The sequence below is a fragment of the Chionomys nivalis genome, chromosome 2 (assembly GCF_950005125.1).
Source record: "Chionomys nivalis chromosome 2, mChiNiv1.1, whole genome shotgun sequence".
In the NCBI taxonomy this organism is placed as follows: domain Eukaryota; kingdom Metazoa; phylum Chordata; class Mammalia; order Rodentia; family Cricetidae; genus Chionomys; species Chionomys nivalis.
The window spans coordinates 79,938,873-79,966,327 of record NC_080087.1 but is presented as its reverse complement, the minus strand read 5'-3'; the positions used below and the strand labels follow the sequence as shown (position 1 = coordinate 79,966,327).

At 45.3% G+C, this 27,455-nt stretch overlaps 1 protein-coding gene across 1 annotated transcript in view; it reads left to right on the top strand.

Moving 5' to 3' along the window:
• The window catches only part of LOC130864559 (carcinoembryonic antigen-related cell adhesion molecule 1-like), a 139,210-nt gene extending 112,383 nt beyond the window's left edge, over positions 1-26,827 (top strand). The window contains exons 1-9 of the mRNA XM_057755158.1: positions 11,500-11,638; positions 12,443-12,802; positions 14,417-14,695; positions 15,149-15,403; positions 17,308-17,583; positions 21,647-21,773; positions 22,875-22,927; positions 23,520-23,551; positions 24,650-26,827. Of these exons, the coding sequence (XP_057611141.1) occupies positions 11,575-11,638; positions 12,443-12,802; positions 14,417-14,695; positions 15,149-15,403; positions 17,308-17,583; positions 21,647-21,773; positions 22,875-22,927; positions 23,520-23,551; positions 24,650-24,769 (1,566 nt within the window). The 5' untranslated portion in view covers positions 11,500-11,574 and the 3' untranslated portion in view covers positions 24,770-26,827. Of the gene's footprint in view, positions 11,639-12,442; positions 12,803-14,416; positions 14,696-15,148; positions 15,404-17,307; positions 17,584-21,646; positions 21,774-22,874; positions 22,928-23,519; positions 23,552-24,649 lie in introns of the transcript that reaches the window.
• Positions 26,828-27,455: the final 628 nt, after the last annotated feature.

Here is a 27,455-nt window from a genome sequence, read left to right as displayed (position 1 = left end):
TGACCTTAAGTATCTTTTGGCCATTTGAACTTCTTCTGTTGAGAATTCTCTGTTCAGTTCAGTGCCCCATTTTTTAATTGGGTTAATTATCATTTTAACGTCTAGTTTCTTGAGTTCTTTATATATTTTGGAGATCAGACCTTTGTCTGTTGCGGGGTTGGTGAAGATCTTCTCCCAGTCAGTAGGCTGCCTTTTTGTCTTCGTGACAGTGTCCTTTGCTTTACAGAAGCTTCTCAGTTTCAGGAGGTCCCATTTATTCAATGTTGCCCTTAATGTCTGTGCTGCTGGGGTTATACATAGGAAGCGGTCTCCTGTGCCCATATCTTGTAGGGTACTTCCCATTTTCTCTTCTATCAGGTTCAGTGTGTTCAGGTTGATATTGAGGTCTTTAATCCATTTGGACTTGAGTTTTGTGCATGGTGATAGATATGGGTCTATTTTCATTCTTCTACAGGTTGACATCCAGTTGTGCCAGCACCATTTGTTGAAGATGCTTTCTTTCTTTCATTGTACACTTTTAGCTCCTTTATCGAAAATGAGGTGTTCATAGGTTTGTGGGTTAAAATCCGGGTCTTCTATACGATTCCATTGGTCGACTTCTCTGTTTTTATGCCAGTACCACGCTGTTTTCATTACTGTAGCTCTGTAATAGAGTTTGAAGTCAGGGATGGTAATGCCTCCAGAAGTTCCTTTATTGTATAAGATTGTTTTCGCTATCCTGGGTTTTTTGTTTTTCCATATAAAGTTGATTATTGTCCTCTCAAGATCTGTGAAGAATTTTGATGGGACCTTGATGGGGATTGCATTGAATATATATATATAGAGAGAGAGAGAGAGGAAAAGAAAAAAAACTAAACCAATAAACCAATTCCAGATGCGCAAATCCCAAGTTGAAAATGAAAGCAACATGAATAACCAAAATAACACTTTCTCCACCAAAAAATACAAACCCCATAATGGCAGTCGCTATTGAAAAAGACCTGAAGAACTCCCAAATGACCAATAGAATCATTACAATCGTGACCACACAACTCAAAGGAGCCAAAGACTGAAAGAACAGTAAAATGAAGTCAATGAACAACACAGAAGTAGAGTTTAAGAAAACATAAGCAGAAATGATGTTGGAAGTGGAAAACTCAATAAACTAAAAAGTCAGTGGAGTCAGGCATGGTAGCAAGTCAGAGACCAGCTTCAAGGAAAATACCACTAATCAGGGTAGAGGTGTGGGGATCAGAAAAATAGTAGAGGACAAAGATGCGAGTAAAAATAATAAAACAGAAAACAGGATAGTCTTGGGAGGAAGTTCCAGTGAATCCTGAAAATCCCTGTGTTTAATTTTCCATACACTTTTGTGTTCTTTCTCCCATTGTATTGTATTTCCCCAATACAATGGGAGAAAGAACACAAAAGACTGCTTTAACATGAAACAAAGAACAACTAGAACAGTTACTTGCTTCAATACTTGGAGCCATCAAGCAAATAATCCATGAGAAAAACATTCCGTTGTTTAGGCAGTGAACCCACTCTAGACCAAGTATCCTGAAAGCAGCCACTCCCAAGGTTAAACCTCCTATTACCAAAGAAGGAACAGACATATGCTTGAATTTCCTGACCATTGGTGAGGATGGAGTGGATCCGCCTGTATGGGCCATCTTAATGTCAAAAAGACCAAGTAAACATGCCCTAGGTCAGGATGTGTAGCCATGGTTGTTGACAACCTCAAACTCTCTGACCATCAGACAAGGTAGAAATAGGCTCACATTTTTGGGCCTCCATAGTAGTACACACTTTTAGTTCAAAACTTTGGAGACAGAGGCAGGAGGATCTCTGTGAGTTGGAGACCAGCCTGGTCTACATAGTGAGTTCCAGACCAAGCTGCATAGTGAGACCCTGTCTCAAAACACAATGAAATAAAACAAAACAAAACTCCCTTAAAAAAAATCTTACTAACACAATGGGCTATGTAGAAAATAGAAAGCTAGGGATGGAAGACCAAGTAGAGAAATGACATTCAGTAAATGTCAATGTGCTTAACAAAAAATATGAACGGAACATGGGCATTGGGGAACAACAAAAATATCTAGTCTCAGGGTTAGCGGATAGAGGAAAGAAAAGAACACCAAAGGAGAAGATTCAGTACAGTTCATCAAGAAAAAGAAAACAAAATCTAATTTTAAAATAGGCAGAGGCCAGTTGTCATCAGAGGAGTGGCATCCAGCAATTGCAAAGACCCACAGCTGAATACTAGGCAGAGGGGGAGAAAGGATTGTAGGAGCCAGAGAGGCCGAGGACACCATGGGAACACAGCCCATAGAATCAACTAAGCAGGGCTAACAGAGACTGAAATAAAAAAAAAATGGACTCTGTGTGGGTCTGAGCGGGGTCCTCTGCATATGTCATGGCTGTGCAGTTTGGTGTTCTTGTGGGACTCCCAACAGAGAACATGGAGAGTGTGTGACCCTGTTGCCTATGCTTGGGACCCCTTCCGCCTACACAGCTGCCACATCCAGCCATGACATGAGCATTTGTGCCCAGTCTATTGTGTCTTGTTAGGCCATGTTTGGTGGCTATCCCTGGAAGGCCTGCTCTTTTTTTTTTTTTTTTTTTTTTTTTGGGAAACCGAGGAGAAGTTGATCTGGAGGAAAAGGGAGATGGGAAGAAGGGAATGGGAGGAGTTGAGGGAAGGGAAATAGAGCTTGGGATATAATGAGAAAAAGATATAAAGGTTTTTTAAAATAGACAGCAATGAACTAAAATAAAGTGTGCAAGGACTCAAACAGACATACCTCCAAAGAAGATATACAAATGGTGGATACAAACACATGAAATCCAAGCAGTGGTGGTGCACATACCTTTAATATCAGCACTCAGGAGGCAGGAGCAAGCAGATCTCTGTGAGTTTGAGGCCAGCCTGATCTACAGACCAAGTTCCAGCACAGTCATAGCTGCTATATAGAGAAACCCTGTCTTGAAAAGCCAAAACAAACAAACAAAAAACAGCAGCAGCAACCAAAAAAAAAAAAACATGAAAAAGAATTTCAATATCATTAATCACTGTGGAAGTACATATCAAAATCACAGTGACATCTCCACAGATATATCAACTTCTAATGAAAAGCTACCTATTCAAAGGGTCTCTGGGAAACTTAGAGACAGCTGTAAGGGCCCACAAAGCAATCTGGAGCCTCCTTGCCATTCTTGCTACACCTCAGTGAGTGCCATATGGAGACACTGGGACACACAGAAAACTGTTTCCCTGAGACACACAATCTGAAAGCCTGTTGTGCTCATTACTTTTTGTCCAAATTGTACTGTACTTAAGCATCTCAAATAATCTGCCTGGGGTCTGAACCAATACAGGCTCCAGCATCCTGTTGAACAGGACTTCCTTCTTGCCTCCATGGACCATTACTCTACTTGCCATGGTGTGTGCAGAAAGTCCCACAGCCTGGAGACAGGTCTTGGGCCGCTTTCTTCATTTATAATTGATGTGAAAGGGCCCAGCACACTGTGAGCTATGCCACCCCTGAGCAGGTGTTCTTCAGTTGGATATATATATATATATATATATATATATATATATATATATATATATATAAAGGCAGGTTGAACAACCCAGTAAGCAGTGGTCCTCCATGGCCTCTGTTTCAGTTCGTGCTATAACACGCTTCCTCCAACAAGGCCACACCTACTCTATCAAAGTCGCACCTCCTAATAATAATTCCCTATGAGCACATGGGGGCCAATTACATTAAAACTGCCACAATGAACTCATTTTCACTGTTTGTTCACTTTTCACATTACAGACCTCTCTCTCACTGATGCCCGGCTCCTTACTAAATCAATGCCACTTCATGTTGCCCACATTCAGCCAGAGATACGTATGCTTCTTACTGGTACAAAGGGGAAACTCCAGACAACAGCCAAGAAATTGCACATTGTGTAAAAAGCATTCATTCAAGTAAGCCAGGACCTGCACGCAGTGGGAGAGAAACAATCTTCCATAATGCCTTGCTGTTCCACAACATCATCCAGGAAGACACACTACACCTAACCACCAAACACTGACCAAGAGATACCTGTGACGTTCCAATTCTTCCTTGTATTGTGCTCCCGTGTTAGGATTTGAGCACTTAGTGCTGTGATGGCTAAAGAAACTCCATGTTATGCTAGGCATCCATCTTTGTTCCCACTCTCTGTCTCCAACTCGAGTTCCCGAAAGATAAGTGCCCAGTAAGCCTGTCAGAGTGACCTCCCCACCCAGAATGTACAGATGTGACCATCTGCCTGTTATTCCTAAATGACTTTTTGGCTTCTGTAACTTGTTTATGCAGACAACCAAAGATTGATTTGGATTACCTTGACCACTTAACTTGACAGAATGGACCCCTTTCTGCTTGCTTGAGTGGATATTTAAGGTCTTCCTCTGCTTTTCACCTTTACAAATCTTTCCCCCATCCCCTTCTCACGGCAATCTCAAGTTTGGTTCAGAAATTGTTGTTCTGCTGGCAGCTGATGGATAAATATTTAAATTATAATTAGACTGAATCTATGGTCTTTTTCCAGGTGCCACATACTCCAGAACAGTGTAGGACACATAGAAGACAAGCTGCAAAGATCACAACCCCCACCAGAATCTATCCTAGCGAGAGGGGGACCTGTGGAAGCATAACTCAAGAGGGAAACTACCTTCATTCAGTCTAGACCCTTGAGGATATCCCCACCAATACAGCCTTAGAAAGATCCTGTAGGGTTCAGGCAGGGTTTGGTTGAGGGACCGGGGTATTTATTAGAGAGGGAATCACTTGAAAGGAAGGCCTGGCTCCAGACCTCAGTCCCACACTCAACTCTAGGTGACTATGGAGAGCTTGTCAAAGCTGACAGGGAACAAGGCTTCACTGATTGTCCAAGATATGCGGAGTGTGGAACCAGCTGTGCACTGCCACAACAGCTGCAGTTCATAGGTCACCCAGGCATCTCCTTCGCCTGAATCTCTGTGGACAGGTCCACAACATAAGCCAACTGTTCTGATGAGCTTAGGAGACTTCATAGGAAGGTCAGGGTCCCCAAGGGGAGGGACAGGGGAGACAGTTCTCCAGGCAGTTCCTTGTCCCCAGGGTCTAGTCTAGGGAAATTCTCTCCTGCAGGTAACTAACAAAAGTTGCTAATGTGAGCAGCTCTCCCACTAGCCTGCCCAGACACATCCTCTCTTTCTAGTAACCTCAGCCAGCACCACGCTCAGACGCTGGATGCTACCCCTTCCTGACTAGATGGATTGAAAGAAATGCTGGGGGACGCCAGATGCTGAGCACTGACTCCCCTCTGGATGCTGCAGGTCTGCTGTGTGCAGGTGTGCAGACCAGGACAGAAGCCAGCAGAGGGTCCCTCGTTGTGCCTAAATTATGTGAGGAAGCCATGAGGAAGCATCACCGGTACAAACTGATTAGGGAGGAGCTGGCGGTATGGGTTGAAAGCATCCTTGAAGTCCAGGATCGGGGAGTCAGGTGCACAGTCCATGAACTGTGTCTTCTTCTTTCCTGACTTAGTCATCCAGGGAGGATAATATGGAGAGCAGCCTTAGGGCCAGCCAGTCGTTCTGAGGAACAGGATGAAGTCCAGGGAAGCCATCAGAGTCACACCAACTGGGACCCCAGTCACAATGCCAAACACAGTCTGCATAGGGAGGCCTCACGGAGTTCTGTTCTGCTTCAAGAATATAAAGGGAAAGAAGGCCCAGGTCAGCTCCAGGGAAACCATGAGGAGCCCAGCCAGGGTTGAAGGGAACAAAACTGAACAATCCCAGAGACTGGGTGTTGCAATCTTGAGTTTTTCTCTGCTTGTCTTATTCCAAACACCACCACTGCAGAAATCAAGAGCCCCAGACTCAATACAGCCAGCGGGAACTCCTACCCAGTGGGGGACCTGGCACGTGATGGACCCTCGGGGGAGCAGCTGTTCTACTGATTTCTGTGCCCTTCACTATGGCTTGGGAAGGAGGGTCTGTGTCTAGGTGTTAGTAAGAAGGGACCAGGACAAGCAGCCATTGGTGTGGGAAAGGTACGGGAGCAGCGAGCTGCACAGGGCAAGGGCAGACCTGCCTGAAGGAGAGGTGAGGAGATGGGGGCAGGGAAGGAGCAGCAACACCAGAAATGCGAGTGACAGTAGCAGTGCGGGTTAGATGACTTCCAAGACGCCAGGGACCCAGACCCAAAAGGCTGCTTGACACCAAGCCAGTGTCACCTGACACCCCTCCCACATCTGGCAGGTCCAATTTCTCCACCCTAGGAGCTTTTTTAGGTTCTCTGGACCAGAGAGAAGTCGAGGGATTGGAAACTTTAATCTTGGGCATGGGAAGCTTGAAGAGATATGTGGTCCACAGAGTGAAAGAAATCAAGTTTGGTCCTAGAGCCCAAGCACCTGACTCAACTCAGTCCGCTAACCCACAGCCCCCACTGGACCAGAAATCCCGTTTCTCCTGTGCCCGAGCCAGCCTACTGGAGGATAAGGGAGAGGACTCTGCTTCCTCCCACTGGAGCCTGCAACCTGCATGGGAAACAGTGTAGCCAGGACTCAATACTTTTATGATGGAGGAAGAAAGGCATAAAAAATAAAAAATGAGTGAATTAATGATCTAGAAGCTAGAACCTGGAACTAAACACACAGTCCTAAGAGGCCTGCCCACACCTGCTGCCTGCTTTTCCTGGAAGCTGAGACTTTTGTCTTTCCTTCTAGAACCCCCTTCTAAGCTACCTGAGGAACCACAGCACATGATCCTGGGAATCAGCTAAGTCTGTGCCCTCCCCCATCACACAGGACCTTTGCTGTGCAAGCTGCAGGAAGAGGGTGTCCCCTGACAAACCTCTAGGGTCAGGAGATGGAGAAGATGGTGCTAGGCAGAACTAGATCTTTCCTAAGTGACAGAACAGTCGCCATCCAGTCACCAATCCACTCTTTGTCCCTCGTGCCTGAGAAACCCTTGACTGGGAGAATGAATGGCGCTTGAGAGCTTGACCTGAACTTTTGTATAACCAACTCCCCCTGGCTCAGGGAACATCATGGAGGAGGAGAGATGAAATAACTAAAGCCTGGAGGATGGGGAGGATGAGGTTAAATGCTGTCTCTTGCACATGATCTGGCCATAAACTCATGAAACCATAGCAGCACAAGACCCGTATGAGACTGGCCCATCAACAGCACACTGTGGACCAGATAGGGCTTCAGAGGCCACACCCCTTCCTCAGAATCCATCGTCACCCATGGTCACCAAGGGACAGGAAATCATTTTCTTTAGTGCTTAATTGCCCATACTATATTAACTGACCACCCCACCATCCATGCTCATGTAAGAAACCCTAATAAAACACAGTGTGGGACACACAGAAGAAGATAGAGGCCCAGTGAGATGGCTCGTCTAGTAAAAGCACCTGCTGCACAAGCCAGATGACCTGAGATTAATCTCCAGGATCCATGTAAGGATGGAAGGAGAGAACCTTTTAACCCTGCACACTGTGGTGTGGTGTCCATCCACACTCATTCACACACACACACACACACACATAGTAAGGGAACACTTTAGGAAGAAGGGTTCAGCAGGAGTGGAAAGTGATGAGAGAGTCATGGGGTCACCCCTGACCAAAATGCATTGATATGTGTGTGCACCTGGATGCGTATGCAATTGTCAAGTAATGAATTTTAAATGTTTTGCAAAGTAGTGGCTCCAATTCTCCCCACTCTTTGAAGAAAAAGAAAAATACCTAGAACACAAAATTTCCTCCTGACCCTTTCTTTGAAATCTTGAAAGAAAAAAAAAAAACAGAGACTGGTCTACCTTCCAAAGGCTTTCTGAGTAGCAAAGGGACACAAAAATATTTTTAAACTTTTTAAAAGACATAAAAATACTTTTATAACTTATAAAATTATAGTTTTAAAAATATTTTTAAAGATTTTCAAATGTAAAAACTTGATTTGCTTTTAAATTCTAGAATAATTTCATATGAAAAACTAAAATTAGGGGGAGAGATGTCTCAGCAGTTAAGAGCACTGGCTGCTCTTCCAGAGGGCCTGGGTTCAGTTCCAAGCACCCACATGGCAGCTGACAACTGTCTGTAACTCCAAGATCTGACACCCTCCCACAGAGAAACAAGCAGGAAAAACACCAATGTGCATAAAATAAGGATAAATAAATTATTTTTTAAAAATCCAAAGTTGGTTTTGTGAAAGAGAACTGACATTCATGCTTTAGTCCAATTTACTTAGTGAGTACTGGATAATTTTACATCAACTTGACACAGGCTAGAGTCAGGTGAGAACACTAAATGAGAAAATGCCTCCTTAATGTCAGGCCATAGGCAAGCCTGAAGAGCATTTTCTTAATTAGTGACTGATGGGAGAGGGTCCAGCCCATTGTGGGTAGAGCCATCCCTGGGCTCCTGATCCTGGGTTCTGTAAGAAAGCAGATGGAGTAAGCCATGAGGAGCAAGCAGTAAGCAGTACCCTCCATGGCCTCTGCATCAGATCCTGCATCCAGGTTCCTGCTTTCTTTGACTTCCTGTCCTGACTTCCTTCAATGATGAAGAGTGATGTAGAAGTAAGAGCTAAATAAACCCATTCCTCCCCCAAGTTCCTTTTGATCATGGTGTTTCATCACAGCAATAGCAACCCTCAGACAGCAAGTTTATGAATTAAAACGACAAACTGGAAGGACAACCTACAGAACAGAAAAGCACATTTGTAAGTCATATATGATATGGCTTTTGTGTTCAGAGTAAACAACTGTAAAACTCAGGAAAACAGTGACCCCTGCTCATCGGGGAAATGGAAATTAAAAGTTCTGTGAGACACCAGCTCACCCAGGTAGAATGGCTGTCACCCCAATAACTGAAAGCATTGCTGCAGAGGATGTGGAGAAAGAGGAACACTAGTTCACTGCTGGCGGGCGTGCAAATTGATGCAGTCATTCTATAAAGCTCGTGGGAGTCCCTCACAACATTAGAAATGCCACGTGACACAGCTATTGCACTGGGCATATAACCAGAGACCCTGTACCCCACAATAGAGATATTTGCACCCCCATGAATACTGCTGCTCTATTCAATATACAAGGAGATGGAGCCAATCTAGATGTCTATCAACAGATGAATGCATAATGGAAGTTGAGTGCATATACCAAATGAAATATTATTCGTCTCTAGAGAAAAAAATGAAGCCACAAAATTTAAGGAAATTTGGTAGAATTAGAATGTATAAAGTTAAATGAGATCACCCAATGTCAGGGGAAAAAACACATGTTCTTTCTTGTATGTGGATCCGAGCCTATGATGTATGCCTGTGAACATGTAATTAAATATGCAGAGGTACAGTGCAACATTGAGGAAGGAGAACATGAAATTTTAAAGAGACAAAGCACTCCCTAATGAGCTCACATACATGCTGTACTTTGTGGATCCTCTGAATGCTCTCTCAACATGTGCACAGTTTAGATGTAAAGCAGGCCCTTAACAAGCAATATCCACACGTGACTCTATGCTGCCACCTTACTGGAGGACCGTGTTTGAAGGTATGGTTTTCATCCTTTAAATGTCTCTGTACAGTGCAGTTCTTACAAGTACTACCAACTTAGGTGCATTGTTCTCTAAACAATAATTTTAGGAATAAATATAAAAACTGTAAAGAGTGGAGGATGTCCAAAGTATGTAGAAGGAGCTACGGGCTGCATTCCGCCCCCGGCTCCCAGTCTCCTGGCTAGCTTATGCCCTGAAATAACAACACATAAACTGTATTCATTTAAACACTGCCAGGCCCATTGTATCTAGCCTCTTCTTGGCTAACCCTCATATCTTGCTTAACCCATATTTAGTAATCTGTGTAGCACCATGAGGTGTGTCTTACCAGGAAAGATTCTAGTGTATGTCTATCTTGGGCTGGAGCTTCATCGCGTCTGACCTGGAGAGGAACAGCATGGCGTCTGGGCTCACTTCCCTTCTTCCCAGTATTCTTTTCTGGCTACTCCACCTACCAAATTTTCTGACCTATCAGACCAAGCAGTTTCTTTATTGATTAACCAATGAAACAACAGATTGACAAATGACCTTAACACATCATTAGTTTGACATATGACCTTCCCACATCAAAAGTATGCTTAAATCATCATAATCAGGGAATTTGGAGAACTCCTGGGAATGACGACTTACTGGGCCTGAATCTGGGAAACTAACACACCAGGAATTACCAACACTGAAAAGCTTGCACGATTTGATTTGCTTTGATTTTCATTATATTTTATGTAATAGTTCTAAAATGTGGTTTCTGGGTAAATGAACGTACTTCCCTTTAAAACTTAAAAGTTATATCAAAACTATTTTAGAGTGAGAAAAGTCCTTGGATATTCCTGTCCCTGAACGAGATGTACAAAAAGCTAATGAACACCCAGGAAAGGGGGTTCAACACCATCAGTCTTCGGGGAACTGCAGATCAAAGTAGCAGTGAGTATCACCTCAGCTGTTATATTCTCCAGCAAAAGTCTACCTAGGTCCTCAAAGGCAGCTGCACACGGGGACCTTCCCTGGGAAACTTGGTGCCCAGCTCCACTACAGCCTTTGGAGCTTGGCTACCATCCTTGTGACAGCCCAGACATGAGCTGCAGGTCTCCTCATGGACACCAGGGGACGACAAGAAACCACATAATCAAGAGGGAAGCTCCCTGAGGGCTGAACATATCTTGCAGCCTTGTCTCCATCCCAGTTCCAACAGACCTGGAGCTCCCTCGCATAATCATTTCCTGTGTCTCTGAGAACCCAGCTCTACAAGGAGACCCTATGTAGTCCCCTCCCCATCACAACATCCATGAGGAAAGATGGGGAGGTCACAGGGCAGTCACCAAGGAGAACAAAGGCATCCCAGAAGGGTCAGGGAAGGCATGGGCAGACCTGAATCACATTCAGACAGCACAGGGAGCTGGGGGGAGGGGTGTCTCCCTGGGGCTCTCCATAGGAAGCTGGAACACACAGTCCTTTTTCTAGGGCACACAGGTCACCTCCTCCTGCACATAGGGATGTGAACCCCTGAGATAACTTGTATCAGACACCTTACTGGTGAGAGCAGTGACCACGGATCTGGGCCCTCCCCAGTCAACACACAAACCTTTTCCAGCCCCTAGAAATAACTGCCACTACCTCCCTGGAGTAGCTCCCACTTTCCCAGAGCATTGAGATCACAGGGCAGACTGGGCTCTGCTGGATTTTTGTGTCACAAGGAAATAAGCTCTTGGCTATAGGAAGTGCAGGGAGAAGGCCCTGGGGTGAGCTGCTGTTCTGTAGGGGCACAGGACACTTCTGAACCTTGTGGCTCAAAGTATGGTTTAGAACACAGAACCACAAAGAAAGGAATAGAAGGATGGGAGGCAGCACTGACACACAGACTCCACCCCAGGCCATGTGACTCCAGGAGGCGTCCTCCTCTGGGAGGAGGCTCAGTTCTGGTAAGAAAAGCAGAGCAGACACCAGGGCAGCCAGGCTTGCCAGCAGCCTGACAGACAAACTTCCTGTCCAGAGGAAGAGCCTAGGCCACAGCAGAGACATGGAGCTCTCCTCAGCCCCTCTCCACAAAGGGCAGCTACCCTGGAGGGGACTCCTGCTGGCAGGTGAGGAGACATTCCTCAGGGGTGTGGACAGCAGGGGAGCTCAGAGACTGGATGGGGTCTTCTGGGAGGGGGACTTTGTCTGAGGGGAGACATCTGGTTTCTGCTTGAAGCCTGAGAGCAACAGGAAGCTGGCAGTGAATGCAAATTGTTAAGTGGGGAGGAAAACCTCAGGGGTTTCCCACTGCAAGTTTATCAGCACTGGCCTCTGTACCCTGAAGACTGACTACACTGTGTCAGGATGACTCTCCAAGTAAAACTCAAACTGGGGCCTGTAAACAGGGTCACTTCATACACACGACCCTGAGGGATCCACAAATAAACCCCAGGCGCTGGGACAGTGATTTGCTCACAGGTGTCTGAGCCTGTTCCAGGCAGTGGGGTTTAAACCAAAATCAAACCAGTTCTCCTCACAGAGTCCTGGTGCTACTGGGCAGGAAGACAGAGCCCCAAGGACATCTGGAAGGTGGGGTTGGGGTTGACAAGCACTTCAGAAGAAACAGAGCTGGGAAGGTCAGAAAATGAAGGCTTTAGAGGAGGAGGTCAGAGAAGACATGCCTACACTCACCAAAGATTCTGAGTGTGAGCAGGGATCTGAGGGAGTTAGGGGTGAGCTGTGTGGACACCTGAGAAGACAGTTTCATTCAGTGGAAAGATTCGGGGGTACTGAGGAATGGGGGTGATGCTGTTGACCTCCCCCCAATAGGACACACACACACCAAGGCTGAGAGTTGAACACACTCTGGTCTCAATTCCTACCAAATGCAAAGATCTAATATTGACAGATTTTTCTCTCTTCCCTCTTAGCCTCACTTTTGCTCTGCTGGAGCTCTCCCACCACGGCCCAAGTCACTGTGGAAGCAGTTCCGCCCCACGTTGCTGAAGGGGCGAATGTGCTTCTACTCGTCCACAATCTGCAAGAGACACCCCAAGCCTTTTACTGGTACAAGGGACAAACTGTGGATGAGAGGAAAGAAATTGCACGATTTATAACGTCAACTAATGTAAATAAAACAGGGCCTGAATACAGCGGCAGAGAGACAATATACCCCAATGGATCCCTGCTCTTCCAGAATGTCACTCGGAATGACACTGGAACCTACACGTTGCAAATAATAATGCAAAGCTTTGATACTCCGAAAGTATCCGTGCAGTTCCATGTACACCGTAAGTAATTCTCTGTAACCTCTGGGGCATGGGTGGACTTAATCCTACTTCACACATAGAATTGTCAGTGCTGGATGACTGTGTTATGGTCCCCACATTGTGGCTCAAGCCTTTAGTAAAGGACACAGAGTGGAGGAAACAGCAATAAATCAGGATCCCTAACTTGAATCCACCCTCAGAGAGAGGGGGTGAGGTAACTCAATCCAGACATGTCAGACTCTGCCCAGGGTCTTAGATGCTCATCATGGCCTTGAAAAAGACCCTTCAGGACTCAGGTAGGGCCTGGCTGAGAAAACCATGAAATTCTCACAGAGACATGAACACCCGAAGCTTTTCCCCAGATCTCTGTCCCAGAGTGGACCAGGAATCCTGGGAAGCTTATAGACTGGGTTGGAATTTGACCTCCAGTTGGAGCTGACAGGGGACAATGATTGACTGTAGACTGGTAGTCTGCTGACCCTCAGCCTGTGAGAGCCATGTCTGAGGCAGGTCACCTGGGCATCTCCTCCTGAGACTCAGTGTGCTCAGCATAGGTGGACGGGTATGAAAGGCAACCAGCCAGCTCTCCTGATGGTCTTCTGAGACCTCGCAGGAAGGTGGAGAACCCTAAAGAGATGGGAGAAAAGTGTACAAATGGCAGCTCCCTGCCTCCGAGGGTCCAGCCCAGGGATTATTTCCTGCAGGCAAATAGTAAGAGACACTGCTTGGTGGAAGGTCAGGTCATTGCTCACATTGAAGGTGAACTACTAGGCATGGCAACGATCATTTACCCCGTGTTGTATTCTAGGGAAACTGAGGCAGGAAACACAGTCACTGAGTCAGGGTCACACAGGCCACAGGTGGCACAAGCTATCTGTCCAAAGCCACATCTCCAGCCTCCCCACCATGGAGACTATTAGGTAGCCCTGAGCCTTATAGATCATTTCCTAGACTTGGGCTTCTTTTATAATTCCTTGATTTATGTTAATCAACATCAAACCCCTTGTCTCTGAGAGCTCAGCTACTCCATCTGCCTGCAATTTGCTTCCTGCCTGATTCTTTGAGGATCTGGGTTTGTGGAGAGCAAAGAGAACATCTCAGAATAATCAGAATCTGGAGTAGTGAAGAAATCTGGTGAGGGATAATTCTAAATGATCAAGAACTGTTTTTATAGACATCCACACCTGAAATTTTAGTTTTCTGACATTTTCTGGATGCTTTTAAACTGATTGTTGTTTGATAAAAACAAACAAACTAATAAACAAAAATTATGTTTGTCAGAAGAACTAGATTATTAGATTTCCAAAAACTTTTAAAAATGCCAAAACACTTAATAACTTCTTCAATTGATGTTAAGGCTACATAATTATAGTCTATTTAAAATCAAAGCATATTCTTCCGTAACTTAGATCTTATGACAGACTCTGAGATGTCATTTTTGTTCAATTTGATAAACTAATATTTAAATTTAATTTTCACTTTGAATAGAAAACAAATTGACACAGGTTCAAACATTATCACAAAGACTCAAATACACACCTCCAACTGTACTTTATAAAAAAAAAATAGAGAGGCCCATGCAAGAATCAGAGGCACCACACAGGGCAACCTTCTCTCTGTTGTCTGCACACACAGCACTGCTACCCAAGCCTAGCATCACAAGCAACAATTCCAATCCCCTGGAGGGTGAAGACTCAGTAGCATTAATGTGTGAGCCCGAGACTGAGAATACAAGCTACCTGTGGAGGAGAAATGGCCAGAGCCTCTCAGAAGGTGACAGGCTGAAGCTGTCTGAGGACAACAGGACTCTCACTTTACTCAGTGTTGTGAGGAATGACACAGGAGATTATGAGTGTGACACCCGGAACCCAGTGAGCACCTCCCGAAGTGACCCATTCACTCTGAACATTACCTGTGAGTATTATCTGTTTTATCCTATTTACAGCTGCCTAAATACAGACACTTTGAGCTAGGACACTCGGTCTCCTTGGGTTGATGACACAGATCTACCACACAGATCCCTAGGCTGAGCAGGAACTCCTGGCCCAGCACAGGGACATGCAGCCAGGCCCAGCATTGAGCTAGAATGGGTTTGAGGCTCAGGATGATGGAGACAGGGGACAGTGCAGTCTCAGGCTCAGTGTACACCCGAGTGTACAGTGGGGATGTTTGTGTGCTGTACTGGAGATGGATTAGGGCTTGTGCCTGCTGCATGAATAATCTTATACTAATCTGCACCCCAGCTCTGGGTGGGACCTGCTCAACTGAGGTTATAGCACAGCTCAGAGAGATAGTGTGGCCTTCTGCAGACCAGGATTGCCCTTCCCTCTGCTGACATCACATGTGCCTTTGTTGTGTTTGCTCCAGATGGTCCAGATGTCCCGATCATATCCCCCTCAGATACTTATTTTCATTTAAGGACAAACCTCAGCCTCTTCTGCCATTCAGCTGCTAACCCACCTGCGCTGTACTCCTGGTTTGCCAATGGAGAGCTCCTGTCATCCTCCCAAGAGCTCTTTATCCCCAACATCACTACTAATAATAGTGGATCCTATACCTGCTTCGTCTATAACTCTGTCACTGGCCTCAATAAGACCACAGTCAAGTACATTGAAGTCCTTGGTAAGTGGATCTCTGAAATATCAGTGACAAGTTTAGAGTGGAGTCTTTGACTTTCTGGGAAGACACAGAAGAATTTAATTTCCGCCCTTATGTATGAGAACAAGCAAAACTCCCCTGAGCGTCCTGCTCCATCCTTATGTCTGATCTTCTCCTGCTGCTCTGACTTTCCTGGCTGATAGGGATGGAGCTTGGAGTGTGAGGAGGAGCTTCTCCCAGCCTTGGAAACCTCAGGTTGTGGGAGGGACTTCCCAGGGGAGGGAGAGCCTTAAGGTCAAGATTTCTTTCTGTCACTAACACAGCCTTCCTGTCCCCTCCATTTTCTTCTTATGACCTCCACGACTTAGAGGAACACCCAGGGCTTTACTGTGCTCACATTCTTTTCCCCCAAATGTGAAGAGAAAACTCCCTTCTTACCAATGGGGACCAGCACTTCAGAGCTCTGCTCCCAGCTCTGCTCCTGTCTCCGGGGTGACTGGCTGAGCTCTGACTCCATGGGAGAGGAAGAGAGGGTGGAGAAGGCACTGGGGACCCTGGTTCTGACTCAGGGTGAACCATGTCAGTGATGACTTGATGATGTTCTCTCCCTTATTCTTCTCAACTTAAAACAAAACAAAAACAAAAAAAGTCCACTGAGTGTGTACATGCGCTTAATGCCAATACTAAGGAGGGAGAGAACAGGTAGACAATATGAGTTCAAGGCCAACCTGGTCTACATAGCAAATTCCAGGTCAGTCCCACCTAAAAGTGAGACCCTCCCTCGACAAAAAAACAAAAAGAAAAAAAGAAAGAAAAGAAACATTAAAAAAAAAAGTAAAATAAAATGTCACTGATGTACATCAGAGCCCTTGAGGTGAGGAACGGGAAAGTGGAAAGGTGGCCTTCAGGTTAGTTGGCTCTGATCAGCGTCTGGCCACCAGCACAGGAGGTGACCGCTGAGAACAGTGAAGAACACTTGCTTGGAGAACAGAGACTCCTTGAGTCTCCATGCAGAGGAGTGCATACGGAAAATGCCAGAGATATCTGTGGTGAGATCCAAGGATGGCAGACCCTAGTTCTAGCATTTGGGATGCTGACGCAGTTGTGTCTCTTTCAGTTTAAGGCCAGCCTGGTCTACATAGCAAGTACCAGGCTAGCCAGGACTGTAGAGTAAGACCCTGTCTCAAAAAAAAAAAAATCAGTATGGAGGATAAGAGTGGCAGGCTGTGGTCAACACTGTGGCCATTCACATGTTCTCTGTGGTATTTAATCCATCTCCAAGCGGCAGGAAATAGATTTCTCTTCAAACAGAAATTCTACTTATTTATTTATTCATTCAATCATTCATTTTGGTTTTACGAGACAGGGTTTCTCTGTGTAACTTTGGTGCCTGCCTAGAACTTGCTCTGTAGACAAGGCTGGGCTCACACTCACAGAGATCCACCTGCCTCTGCCTTCTACCACTGCCTGCTTCAAACAGAAATTCCTTAGTTTGGGATTTCTCCAAGCCCTGAGGAGTAGGCTTCAACACCTTTAAGATTAGCTGGGCTATCTGAACGAAATGACACATTGTTTAATGAAAAAAGAAACAGAAGGCTATTTTATAATGGGGGGACCTGACTGTTCACATTCATAGAAAGTGTGAGCAAGCACAAAAATCAACGGGGAAAACATTCTGCCAACCATGAGGTTTGTGGACATGTGGGCTGAAGGGGCTGCTAGTGTGGAACCTCCACGCATACCCTGAGTCGAGGGTCACTGTGGGTGGTCTGGGCAGGGGGAAGATTCGGCTCTCTCTTTACAGATAGTATCTTTTACCCAAACATGCGATCTTCCAGAGGGCCATGTCATTCTGTGGGCCCTGTGAGGTGGCTGAGATCTCTGAGGGTAAATGGCTCTCAACTGTCCCCTCCACTGTTTATCCACAGAGCCAGTGACTACACCCTCCATCCAAGTCACCAACACCACAGTCAAAGAACTTGACTCTGTGTTCCTGAACTGCTCCTCAAATGGCACCAGGATCTCCATCCATTGGTTCTTCAATGGCCAGAGTCTGAAGCTCACAGATAGAATGAAACTGTCCCTGAACAACAGCACCCTCAGCATAGACCCTGTCAAGAGGCAGGATTCTGGGGAGTATCAGTGTGAGGTCTTCAATCCAGTCAGTTCCAGGAGGAGTGACCCCATCCAGCTGGACATAATAGGTGAGTGACCTCCCCTCCCTTCTGACCCCATAGTGTTAGGGGAGGGGCAAATTCTTTATCAGCAGTGTCCAAAATGTGTAAAAGTCACGAGAAGAAAAACATAGCTCAAGATTCAAATACAGTCAGCTTGGTAAGGGACGCATGTTTTAATCTCGCGTGTTACTACAGTTCCAAGAAATTCATATCCTCTATTGTCCTCCTCAGATACCAAGAGTGCATGTGGTGCAGAGACATACAAGACAAAATACCCATACATAGAAATTATCTTTAATTTTTAGATCTGCCACTGTAGAGTTCTGAAAAGTACATCTCAACGGCAGAAGGTATATTCATACTGCTGTGTAAACACCGTCATTGTCCATTTCCAAAACTTCTTGTAATCTATCCCACCCTACAATCATGGATTCAGTTACTGAGTTGAATGCTATTCTCTACTCTTTTGAGGAGCCACAGTGCTGTGTCTCATGGTTACATTTAAGCCTCCCATTGAGTGATGCCCCAGAGCTCTAATTTCTTTATATATTCCAAAGCTCTTGCTTCCTGTCTGTGATTTTAATGGTATGCATCCTAAGAGATATGGGTAGTGCTTTATTGTGACTTTGATTTCCTTTGGTCAGTGACTGAGAAGTGAAGTGGAGCCTTTTTCCCTGTGCTTCTTGGTCATGTGCACACTTTCTATCAAGTCCATACCTTCCTACTCTTGTCCTCTGTATTTCAGCTGGGTTGTTTGCTTTTGTTTGTTTGTTTGCTGTTTGGAGTTTCTTACAGACTCTGAACATTGGCCTCTTGTCAGATGGTTTATTTACAAATATTGTCTGCCTTTCTGAAGTGGACTTTTCATTCCTGGTGTAGTTCTTTGTTTACTGTTACTAATGGTTTTTAAATTGATGTCATAATGGAATACATTTAATAGAAACAATATCTAGATACAATTTGGAAGGATTAATTCAAATTATTTAACACATCTGTAACTTCCCTTATCCTTTTATGCTAAGACAATTGAAATTTATTGTTCATTTCTTCACAATCCATTATAGTAGACTATAATCTACCTGCTGTGTCATATCTCTCAAAACTTAACCTTCTGGTCTGTCTGAATCCTTTCACCCAGCAACTCCCCATTCCCTGCTGCTGCCACTCAGTCCCTGGTAACCTTCATTCTTCTCTCTTCTTCCACAGAGATTGTGAGATTCTCCTGAAAGAGATCATTTGTCTTTCTTTCTGGGGTTATCTCACTCAGCATCATGTACTCTAGGATCTTTCACATAACCACATTGACAGAACCACCTTCTTTTAAAAGGTTTAACAGCACAGACACGCGAATAGTCATCACATTCTCTTTACTTACTCATCCACAGATAGACATTTAGTGTCCTTGATCATTGTGAAAAATGCCACAAAGACCTGCTGGGTCACATGACTGATAACATCATCTGATGCACATTTTCAATTGTGCTAAAATCCAATTTTTCTATTTTGTTGCTGCCTATGCATCTGGCAACATAACAAAGAAACTAGGACAAGTTCAGCTTCAAGACACTTTCACCCTGTCTCCTGAAAGTCTGATGGGTTTCAGCTCTGATCCATTTTAGGTCCTTGACCCATTTAAAGTTGACTTTTATATGATGTTAGCTGAAGGCTTAACTTCATTCTTTTGCCTGGATATCCCATTTCCCCAACATCTCTTGTTTAAAAGATCATTCTTCCATCATTAGACAATCTTAGCAGCCTGATCAAAACTCATCTGGTCACAGAGGTACAGTTGGACAGTGAGAACACCTTCCAAGTCCTGTAACTCAGCAGGACAACCCTGTGTGGCACTGACCAATTCAAAGGAGCCAGCAGAGACGAATGTCCTTAACAAACGTGAAAATGGCAAATGAAGTGATGGATGTGCCACCTGCTCAGGACTGACAACACATTATAATATATGTGCAAAAACTGTGCCCCATAAACACATTCATAGTAACAACTAATCTTAAATCTAATCATTGGCCAGTGTGCATGAGCAGTTCCGGGCTTTCCAATTCTACTTCACTGATCTGTATGTCTGCCTTTATTTTGATTATTTTAGCTTTATACTAATATTATGAAATCACTAAAGATCCTGAAATTTAATTCTTCTTTGTTAAGATACTTTTAAGGCACTCACCTCTAACACCAACTTTAGGAGCAGACAGGTAGCTCTCTGAGAGCTTGAGGTCAGCCTGGTCTAGATAGTGAGTTCCAGGACAGCTAGAATGGATTTTTTTCTTTCTATACTGGGGTTTTGATCTGATGTGCATAGAACTTATAAATTACTTTCAGTAACATTATTATTTATCTTTTTTTTAAAAAAAAAAAAGTCTTTTAGGCAACCTGGTCATGCCTGTAATTACAGCCACTCATGAAGCTGAGAGGCAAGGGTACCAAAGTTCTAAGAGTACCTAACATAGCCAATTCAAGGCCTGCCTGATTAATTTAGTGACGTCCTGTTTCAAGATCAAAATTAAAAGGCATAGCTTTTACTATAGTTCAATAAAGCATCGTTCACCACATGTAAGGCCCGGGTTTCGATCTCCAGCACTGCAAATAGCAATAATGAGATGACATTTTCCCACTGATCAACCCCACTGGCTTTCATTTCTTGTCTTCTTTCATCTCTCTTATTTGGTAGTTTTCTGGGTGTAATCTTTTATATCTTTGGTGGAGTTAATTCTAAGTATTTTATCCTTTTTGGTGAGCTCATAAATAAAATTCTTTCTTGATTTCCTTTCCAGTTGTCCAATGTTAAGACTGGGGCTCTTGCTCAGTAACTGAACACTCACCTAGCACGCATGAGGCCCTAGGTTCAAGCTCCACTACTGACAGGAAAAAAGGAAATCTAACTGTTCACAGTCAATATTAGTATACAGAGATACAGCTCATCTGGGCACATTCACTTTGTTGTCCAACAGTTTTGCTAGTTTTGCTCATTTAGTTCTGAGAGTTTCCGTAGAACTTCCATAGAAGGATTTTCTACAAACAAGCTCGTGTCTTCTCAGATGTATATTTTACTACCTTATAATCAGGCACCTTTTATTTCATTGTCTAGCCTGATTGTTCTGTGTGGTATGTGTCCTAAGAGTCTCTTGAACAGAAGTGGTCACAGCAGCATCCTGTGTGCTTCCTGATCTCAGAGGGAAAGCTGCCAGTGTCCCCACGGAATATGATGCTGGCTGTGGGTTTCCGTGTGTGGCCTTTGTTAGACTCAGCTGGACTTCTACCCAGTGTCAGTGTTTTTATCATTAAGTCTGTGAAATGTTGTCAAATGTTTTTCATCCAATCTTACTAGTTATACATCTAATCTATTTTGTTTCTTTTTGTCTCTAAAGCATCAGGGTTTCCAGGAATTAGTCTGCTGCATCTCGGGCCACCCAACAGTTAGCTCATAACTATTGAGTTCTCTTGAAATTTTTGTTATCCTTAAGAATGGATGGTAAGGTCTCAAATTTTAGAAATAGCCATCTCTTTTTTCCAAAGTTAATGTGGGAAAAGGTTAGCATTATTGCTCACCATTTTTGAAGAGCCAACATTCGGTGCATCAGTTTTCTCTGCTGTTACTCTAGTCTGTTTGTTCATGCTCATTCTATTCCTTATTTCCCTCCCACCACTAGCTTGGGGGAGCTTTTAGGGAGGCAAGGATCTTATTATATGACCCAGACATGCCTCAAACTCACAATCCTCCTGCCTCAGCCTCCTAGGGTTCTAGTTTACATCACCTCCTTCACCTGCTTCATTGTAGGTTTTAAAGACTTAATATAATAATCAATAACTTGGTAAAATATCAGAGAGAGAGAGAGAGAAAGAAAGAAAGCAAAATAAATGTTAATTGCAATTATTCCTACCACTCGTGTTGGCTGTGAAGTCAGGTAGCCAGGTCTGTCTCTGGTCAACCATACAGATTCAAGTACTTTTTACAAACCACTTTATGCCTCAGTTTTCTAATCCTTTAAATGGAAATAATTTCATCTCATGCTAAGAGATGAACACATCACTGGAAAACATTTTACTTCATTCCTTCTTGTCTTTCCTTCCCTGACAGCTGACCCAACACAAGGGAGTTCTGGCCTCTCAGGGGGTGCAATTGCCGGCATCGTCGTTGGATCTGTCGCTGGGGTGACTCTGATCGCAGCCCTGGCATACTTTTTTTATTTCAGAAAGACTGGCGGGTAGGACAGTTTTTCCTCTTTTGTGTTCTCCAGCTCTTATTGTTATGCTTGGGAGTGGGCAAAAACTTCTCTCCCTCTGCCTCTGAGCTGGATCTCTTTACCTCTCTGCTAACTCTCTGCTTCTCAGCACTGACCCTGTGGGTTCAGCCTCCCTGTCTTCCTGCTCCCTGTACTCTTGTTTCTTGGAGTCCATTCCCACATAGATAGAGAACAGGTTGAATTATACCTTTATTCTTCAGACAGGAAGCCAAGGTCCAAGAAGAAAGGAGAGTGAGGGAATCCAAGAAGCAGCAGGAAGATGCAGGTGGCATGTCCCGCTGACCACAGCAGCAGCGGGGCTGGGGGGGGGGGGGTTATAGGGAGAAGGTTCCCTAAGATGAGTTAACAGAAACATTGAAGTCCTCTTGGTCAAAAAAAATGAGTAGAAAAGAGCCAGGTGGTGGTGGAGCACACCATTAATCCCAGTGCTAGAATTAGAGGCAGGCGGAACTCTGTGACTCCAACACCAGCCTGGTCTACAGAGCAAGTTCCAGGATAACCAGGGCTACACAGAGAAACTATGACTCAACACCCCCCCAAAAAAAAACAGAAATAAAGAAGGAAGGAAGAAGGGGGGGAGGAAAGAAAGAAAGAAAGAAAGAAAGAAAGAAAGAAAGAAAGAAAGAAAGAAAGAAAGAAAGAAAGAAAGAAAGAAAGAAAGAAAGAAAGAAAGAAATGAGTAGTAAAACAAACAGAACCATCCTTGGAAAACCAAACAGGGCAGGTGTTACGTAAGACAGGTGCAAGGCATCAAAGATAAGAGAGCTACACACCAGGAATACAGCTCAGCAGTAAAGCACCAGCCCTGGGTGTGGTCGCAGCACCAGGGGACAAAGTAGAGCAGATTCAGAGTCCAGCAAAGACAAAGGACAGCACTAGCAGGGTTCATACCTAGATTAAGGAACGAGGCTTCAGGAGGGAAGGCAGCACCAAGAATGGGGTGATGGAGCTTCAGTGACAGCAAGGAGCCCAGGAATGAGCTGCCCACAGCGTCCTCCCCGACTCCAGGAGCAAAGGCCCCTTGTGTGGGAAGAGTGGTCACAGTGTCTGATATTTATTTAGGGGAACTGACCAGCGCGATCTCACAGAGCACAAACCCTCAGCCTCCAACCACAGTAAGTAAAGCCACTCACAGAAGGAGAACTGGCTTTCTGCCACATATCCTGCTCTGCCAGGGGATCCTGGGCTCAGAGACCACACCTTCCTTTCTGCATGTTTGCAGAAGGGATCTGCACTTCCCTGCACTGAGGATCCCATAAATCATACCCTTCCTAACTACAGAGGAGTTGCCTGAGAGAGCCCTGAGAAGCTCATTCCACCAGACTAGGCAGGCCTAAAGAAGTCACGTTTCCAGGGGTCTCATGATGCCTTCCTTCCTGCCTCGATTATAGACGTAGACATCTCCCTTGGGGAGACTTTCTTGGTCTTATGGAATATCTGGGTGCTGTGGCCTCTATGTTCCCCTTGCCACTGGCGCATGCTGCTGAGAATCACCTCTGGGCATCCTGTGAACTGGGCAAACAGAAGGCTCCATCCTGCTCCTCCTCTGATACTAACACAGTGGGTCTGAGCAGCCTCTGAGGGAAACTAATTCCTGAACTGACCATGGCCACCTCCCTGGGCAACCCCTGCCACCTGCCAAAAGTCAGGAAACCTTCAGTCAGCTTTGCACTTCTGTGCACTGACAACTCTCTCTTGCTCCCCTAGATCTGGGCCCCTCTGACAACTCTCCTAACGAGGTAAGCACTGCCACTTTCACTGACTGCTCATGGAAATGTCTCTGAAGAATGTGTGCTGTCTGTATTGTTTCGGTTTGTGTGCTTGTTTGTTGGGAGAGGGTCTCAACAAACAGCCCTGTCTACCCTTGAACTATGTAACCCAGGCTGGCCTTGAACTCGTGACCATCCTCCTGCCTTAGCCTCTCATGTACTGGGATGACCAATGTGCGCCACCACACCAGGCTGAGAATGAGGTATTCTTGGAGACATAACTGTGAAATTGAGCTTGGGTCTGCATTCCTTAGTGCTGCAGCAAATAAAGACTGGTTAATGAGCCCCATGAGTCTAATACAGGAGTGTGTGTTTGGAAAAATCCCCTCCCAGTGCTTAATTCCTGACCACGATTCCTTGTATTCTGTGGCCCTTGAAAAGGAGCATGAACGTTTTGATCCTCAGTCTTGTCACCTGTGATATGGGCATTCTGCCCACCTCAGAAAAGAGACTCAAGGGAATAAACGAGTTGACACATGCACAACACTGTGCACACAGAGACAACAGCGCATCTTTCTCTTCCGATCTGAACCTGCTCTGACCATAAAAAGGATGGATTCCATTCTAGTGGTTCTAAGACCCTGTTTCTATTTTATATAACAATTTTCCCAAAATTTTATCATTGCAGCCTTTCAACCAAGACAGGCATAGACTGAAGAGTGCTTTAAATCATAAGGACACTTTCACAGTGTGAACTCTCGCAGGTTGAACACACTCGTAAGCAGCAGGCAAGCTAAGTTACTTCACAACTACCCCCACCCCGCAAACACACTTTGCTGTCACTTCCCAACAAAGTGGCGGTCATTATGGTCCATACCCTCGCTCTCTGTTCTGTGACCCATGTGGATGTCTCTGTTGATTCCGGCTCTGTCCCCACGCCTGTCTCACCCTGTTCCTCAACCTGTCTCCTCTAGTGAGCACACATCAGACTGTCAGAAAGTGAGTGACGGGTGTCCTCTCCCATGGCTCACCCGGCACAGAGGCCACAGCACAGTGGTGCTGGATCACCAGCAAGGTGAGGTTCTGACCTGCAGGACTGACGTCACTGACCAACACTCATACTTTCAGGTGAATGACGTGGCATACACCGTCCTGAAGATCAACGCCCAGACACCCAAACCACCAACTTCAGCCTCCCCATCTCCAAGAGCCACAGACACAGTTTATTCAGAAGTAAAAAAGAAGTGATCATGGCCTGTCATGCTGGCTACACCAATGATGCATTTCCAGAATCTCATCCTCACTAGGAGATCTCTGTACCATGAGATGAGGAAACACATGTGTGTATGCGCACACACAAACACACACACAGATCCAGGCGCAGTCTCTTCAGTATCAAAAGAAGGAACAATGTATTCTGGAGCCTACGGGAAACCCAACCTTTCTTGGAATTGAAACCTGGCTGAGAAAAGGGCATCAAAGCTGCCCACCTCCACTCCCCTGGCCATGGCTTGTATTAACTCGAGCTATTCAGAGCACAGTCATTCCCCCCAGCTCCAGCCCTGTCCCAGCACAGTCTGACTTGATTCCCATAACCCTGGACGTCACCTAAGTGCTAATGCCAAAAAACAAAGGACAAGCTGGAAATGGGCATCCCTGCATCTTTAGAGCCCGATGTGAAGCCATCGTACACGGGAAGATCAAGGCTCAGCCAGAGGTCTCAGGAAATCTCCACGCCGACAACTGTCATGCTTGCCCGGCTGAGGCATCAGGGTCTCTGTATGCTGTGCATTTACACCTGAGCCCACCTCTGAGCCTTTCTCCAGAAAACCCACTCAAAGCAGCTACCAAAGCTCTTTGGCAGCATCCACTGCCATTGCTAACACAAAGGGCAGGTGCAAAGCCTCTACCAGGAAGGAGTCCAGAAAAGCAGGGCTGGTGAACTGACAGTCTCCTGGAATCTGAAAACAGAACAGAAAGATACCCTACGTGCAGCATTGAGATTGTTTCAAAAGAAGCCACGTTTGGAGGTACTGGAGTTTTCTTCTCTGTAAGACAACCCACTATTTGAATTTTTGTAACTGCTGACTTGACTCAGTGTGTGAGCTGATAGGTCTGCCTTAGGGGCAAGAAGCCACTGCACCACTGGCTCCCTTGGCCAGGATCAAAAGGCCTCTCAATCCCTTTTGATCAAGAGTTCCAAACCAAAAATAAATAAATGAATAACAAGGCAACTCACTTGAGGAAACACTGCCTAGTGTCAAGCTAAGCCTCGTACTTACCTGGATTTGTCAGAAAAGCCTGACTTTTCCTTTTTCCATGTCTTCTCCTTTATTGCTGGGCACTGGCCAGAGCCTACACAATATTTTTCTGACACTTTGGGCTTCCTTGCTCTCTCCCTGGAGCTCACCTGCCCCCATCCTGTGCAGCTGCCAGCAGAACTCTTGCCTGACTCACAAGCCAGCCATTCCTCCTCCACTCCAACCCCTCTCCATGCTGATGCTGAGATTTCCAGCTTGTCTGTCTTGCTGTTCTGCTTTTAAACTCTAACAAAAACTGTCCTCCATTTCAACAACTAACAACAGACTTTCCTCATTCCCACCCCACTCCTGGAGATCCAGGACCAGCATCCAACTACCCATCTGCAGTGTTTCTGCCTGTGCATTGTTTGCCCTTTCTTTGGCTTCTTTTGAGCATGTGGCCTAAACGAGCTTCAATATCACAATAACAGTTTCTACAATCTCCCTCCTGCTGAGATTACAGCTCAGGCCACCAGGCCCAGTGGCTTGTGCATTCCCTGACTGCCCTGCACTCTCAGGAATCCTTGGCCTCTGCTACTGTGTCTCTGGTCCTCATGAATTGTGCCTTAAAGGAACACAGTCACTCAAGCTGAAGGCATTGTTTACATCCTAGAGAGCTCAGCACTGTTGCTCCCCTGGGAATGTGGATACTTGCAGGGGGTTCTTTCCCAGCCCTGGGCTTTCAACAGCCTCAGAAACCTACTTTTCCCACCTGGCATGAATCCCAGCAACAGGAGAAGGAAAGGCCAATGTGCTCTCAGGGATCCTCTGTTCAAGACGTACTGCCACCCTGTGCCTGCTAATCAAGGGTTTTATTGGATAATAAGTGTTTGTTCTCATGCCGTACCTAACGGGCCTTCCAAGGCAGTTATTTCTCTCAGGGATTTCCAGCTCAAAGAAATTCTGTGTATATTTTCCTTCAGTAGTACTATTCTGGGTTATTTAAAATTGCCTGGCTAACGCCAAATCAGAGGTATTTGTAAATATCCCCTATGTTCATAATAAAATATCTTATATCACTGATGCTACTTTGTGGGTTTTTCTGATTTTGTTTGTTTCTGCTTTTGCCATGCTTAGGATGGATGCTAGAGTCTTGCATGCGCTAGACAAATGCTCTACACTGAGATTCATCCCTACCTGGTACCACCTAGACAATGTCTTCCTTACAGGTAGAAGACGACAACTGCTGGATGGGGGCAGAGTGAGCCTACTGCTAAGTAGTGTACAGTAGCTCTCTGACGTAGTTGTCTTGGAATTAGCTAAATGCACTGCACATCTATTAACAAAGTATACGTGCAAGCAACAAGCCAAGCCCTGAGCTGCCCAGAAATAGCTGTTTACAGTCCTCTAAGAGAGGAGGGATTACAAGAACAAAGAGCCTCTCTGGTCCTTTCCATCACAGTAAACAATTCCTCCAAGCCAAGTGGCTCCAGCCGCTCAAAGGCAGCAATGCAGTGTTCAGCTCAGAAAGCTCCACATGTTGCCTCACACTGAACTGTCTCCAGCACTTCCTGTCCCTTTCTTGTTACTAATTTCCTGCCTGTCCTCTTAAACCTCTGACCTGAATAAGATCCGTGTACTAATTCCATCAAGCGCTACCCTGGCATCTCCTTTTCCTCCCTGGCAAACAATGA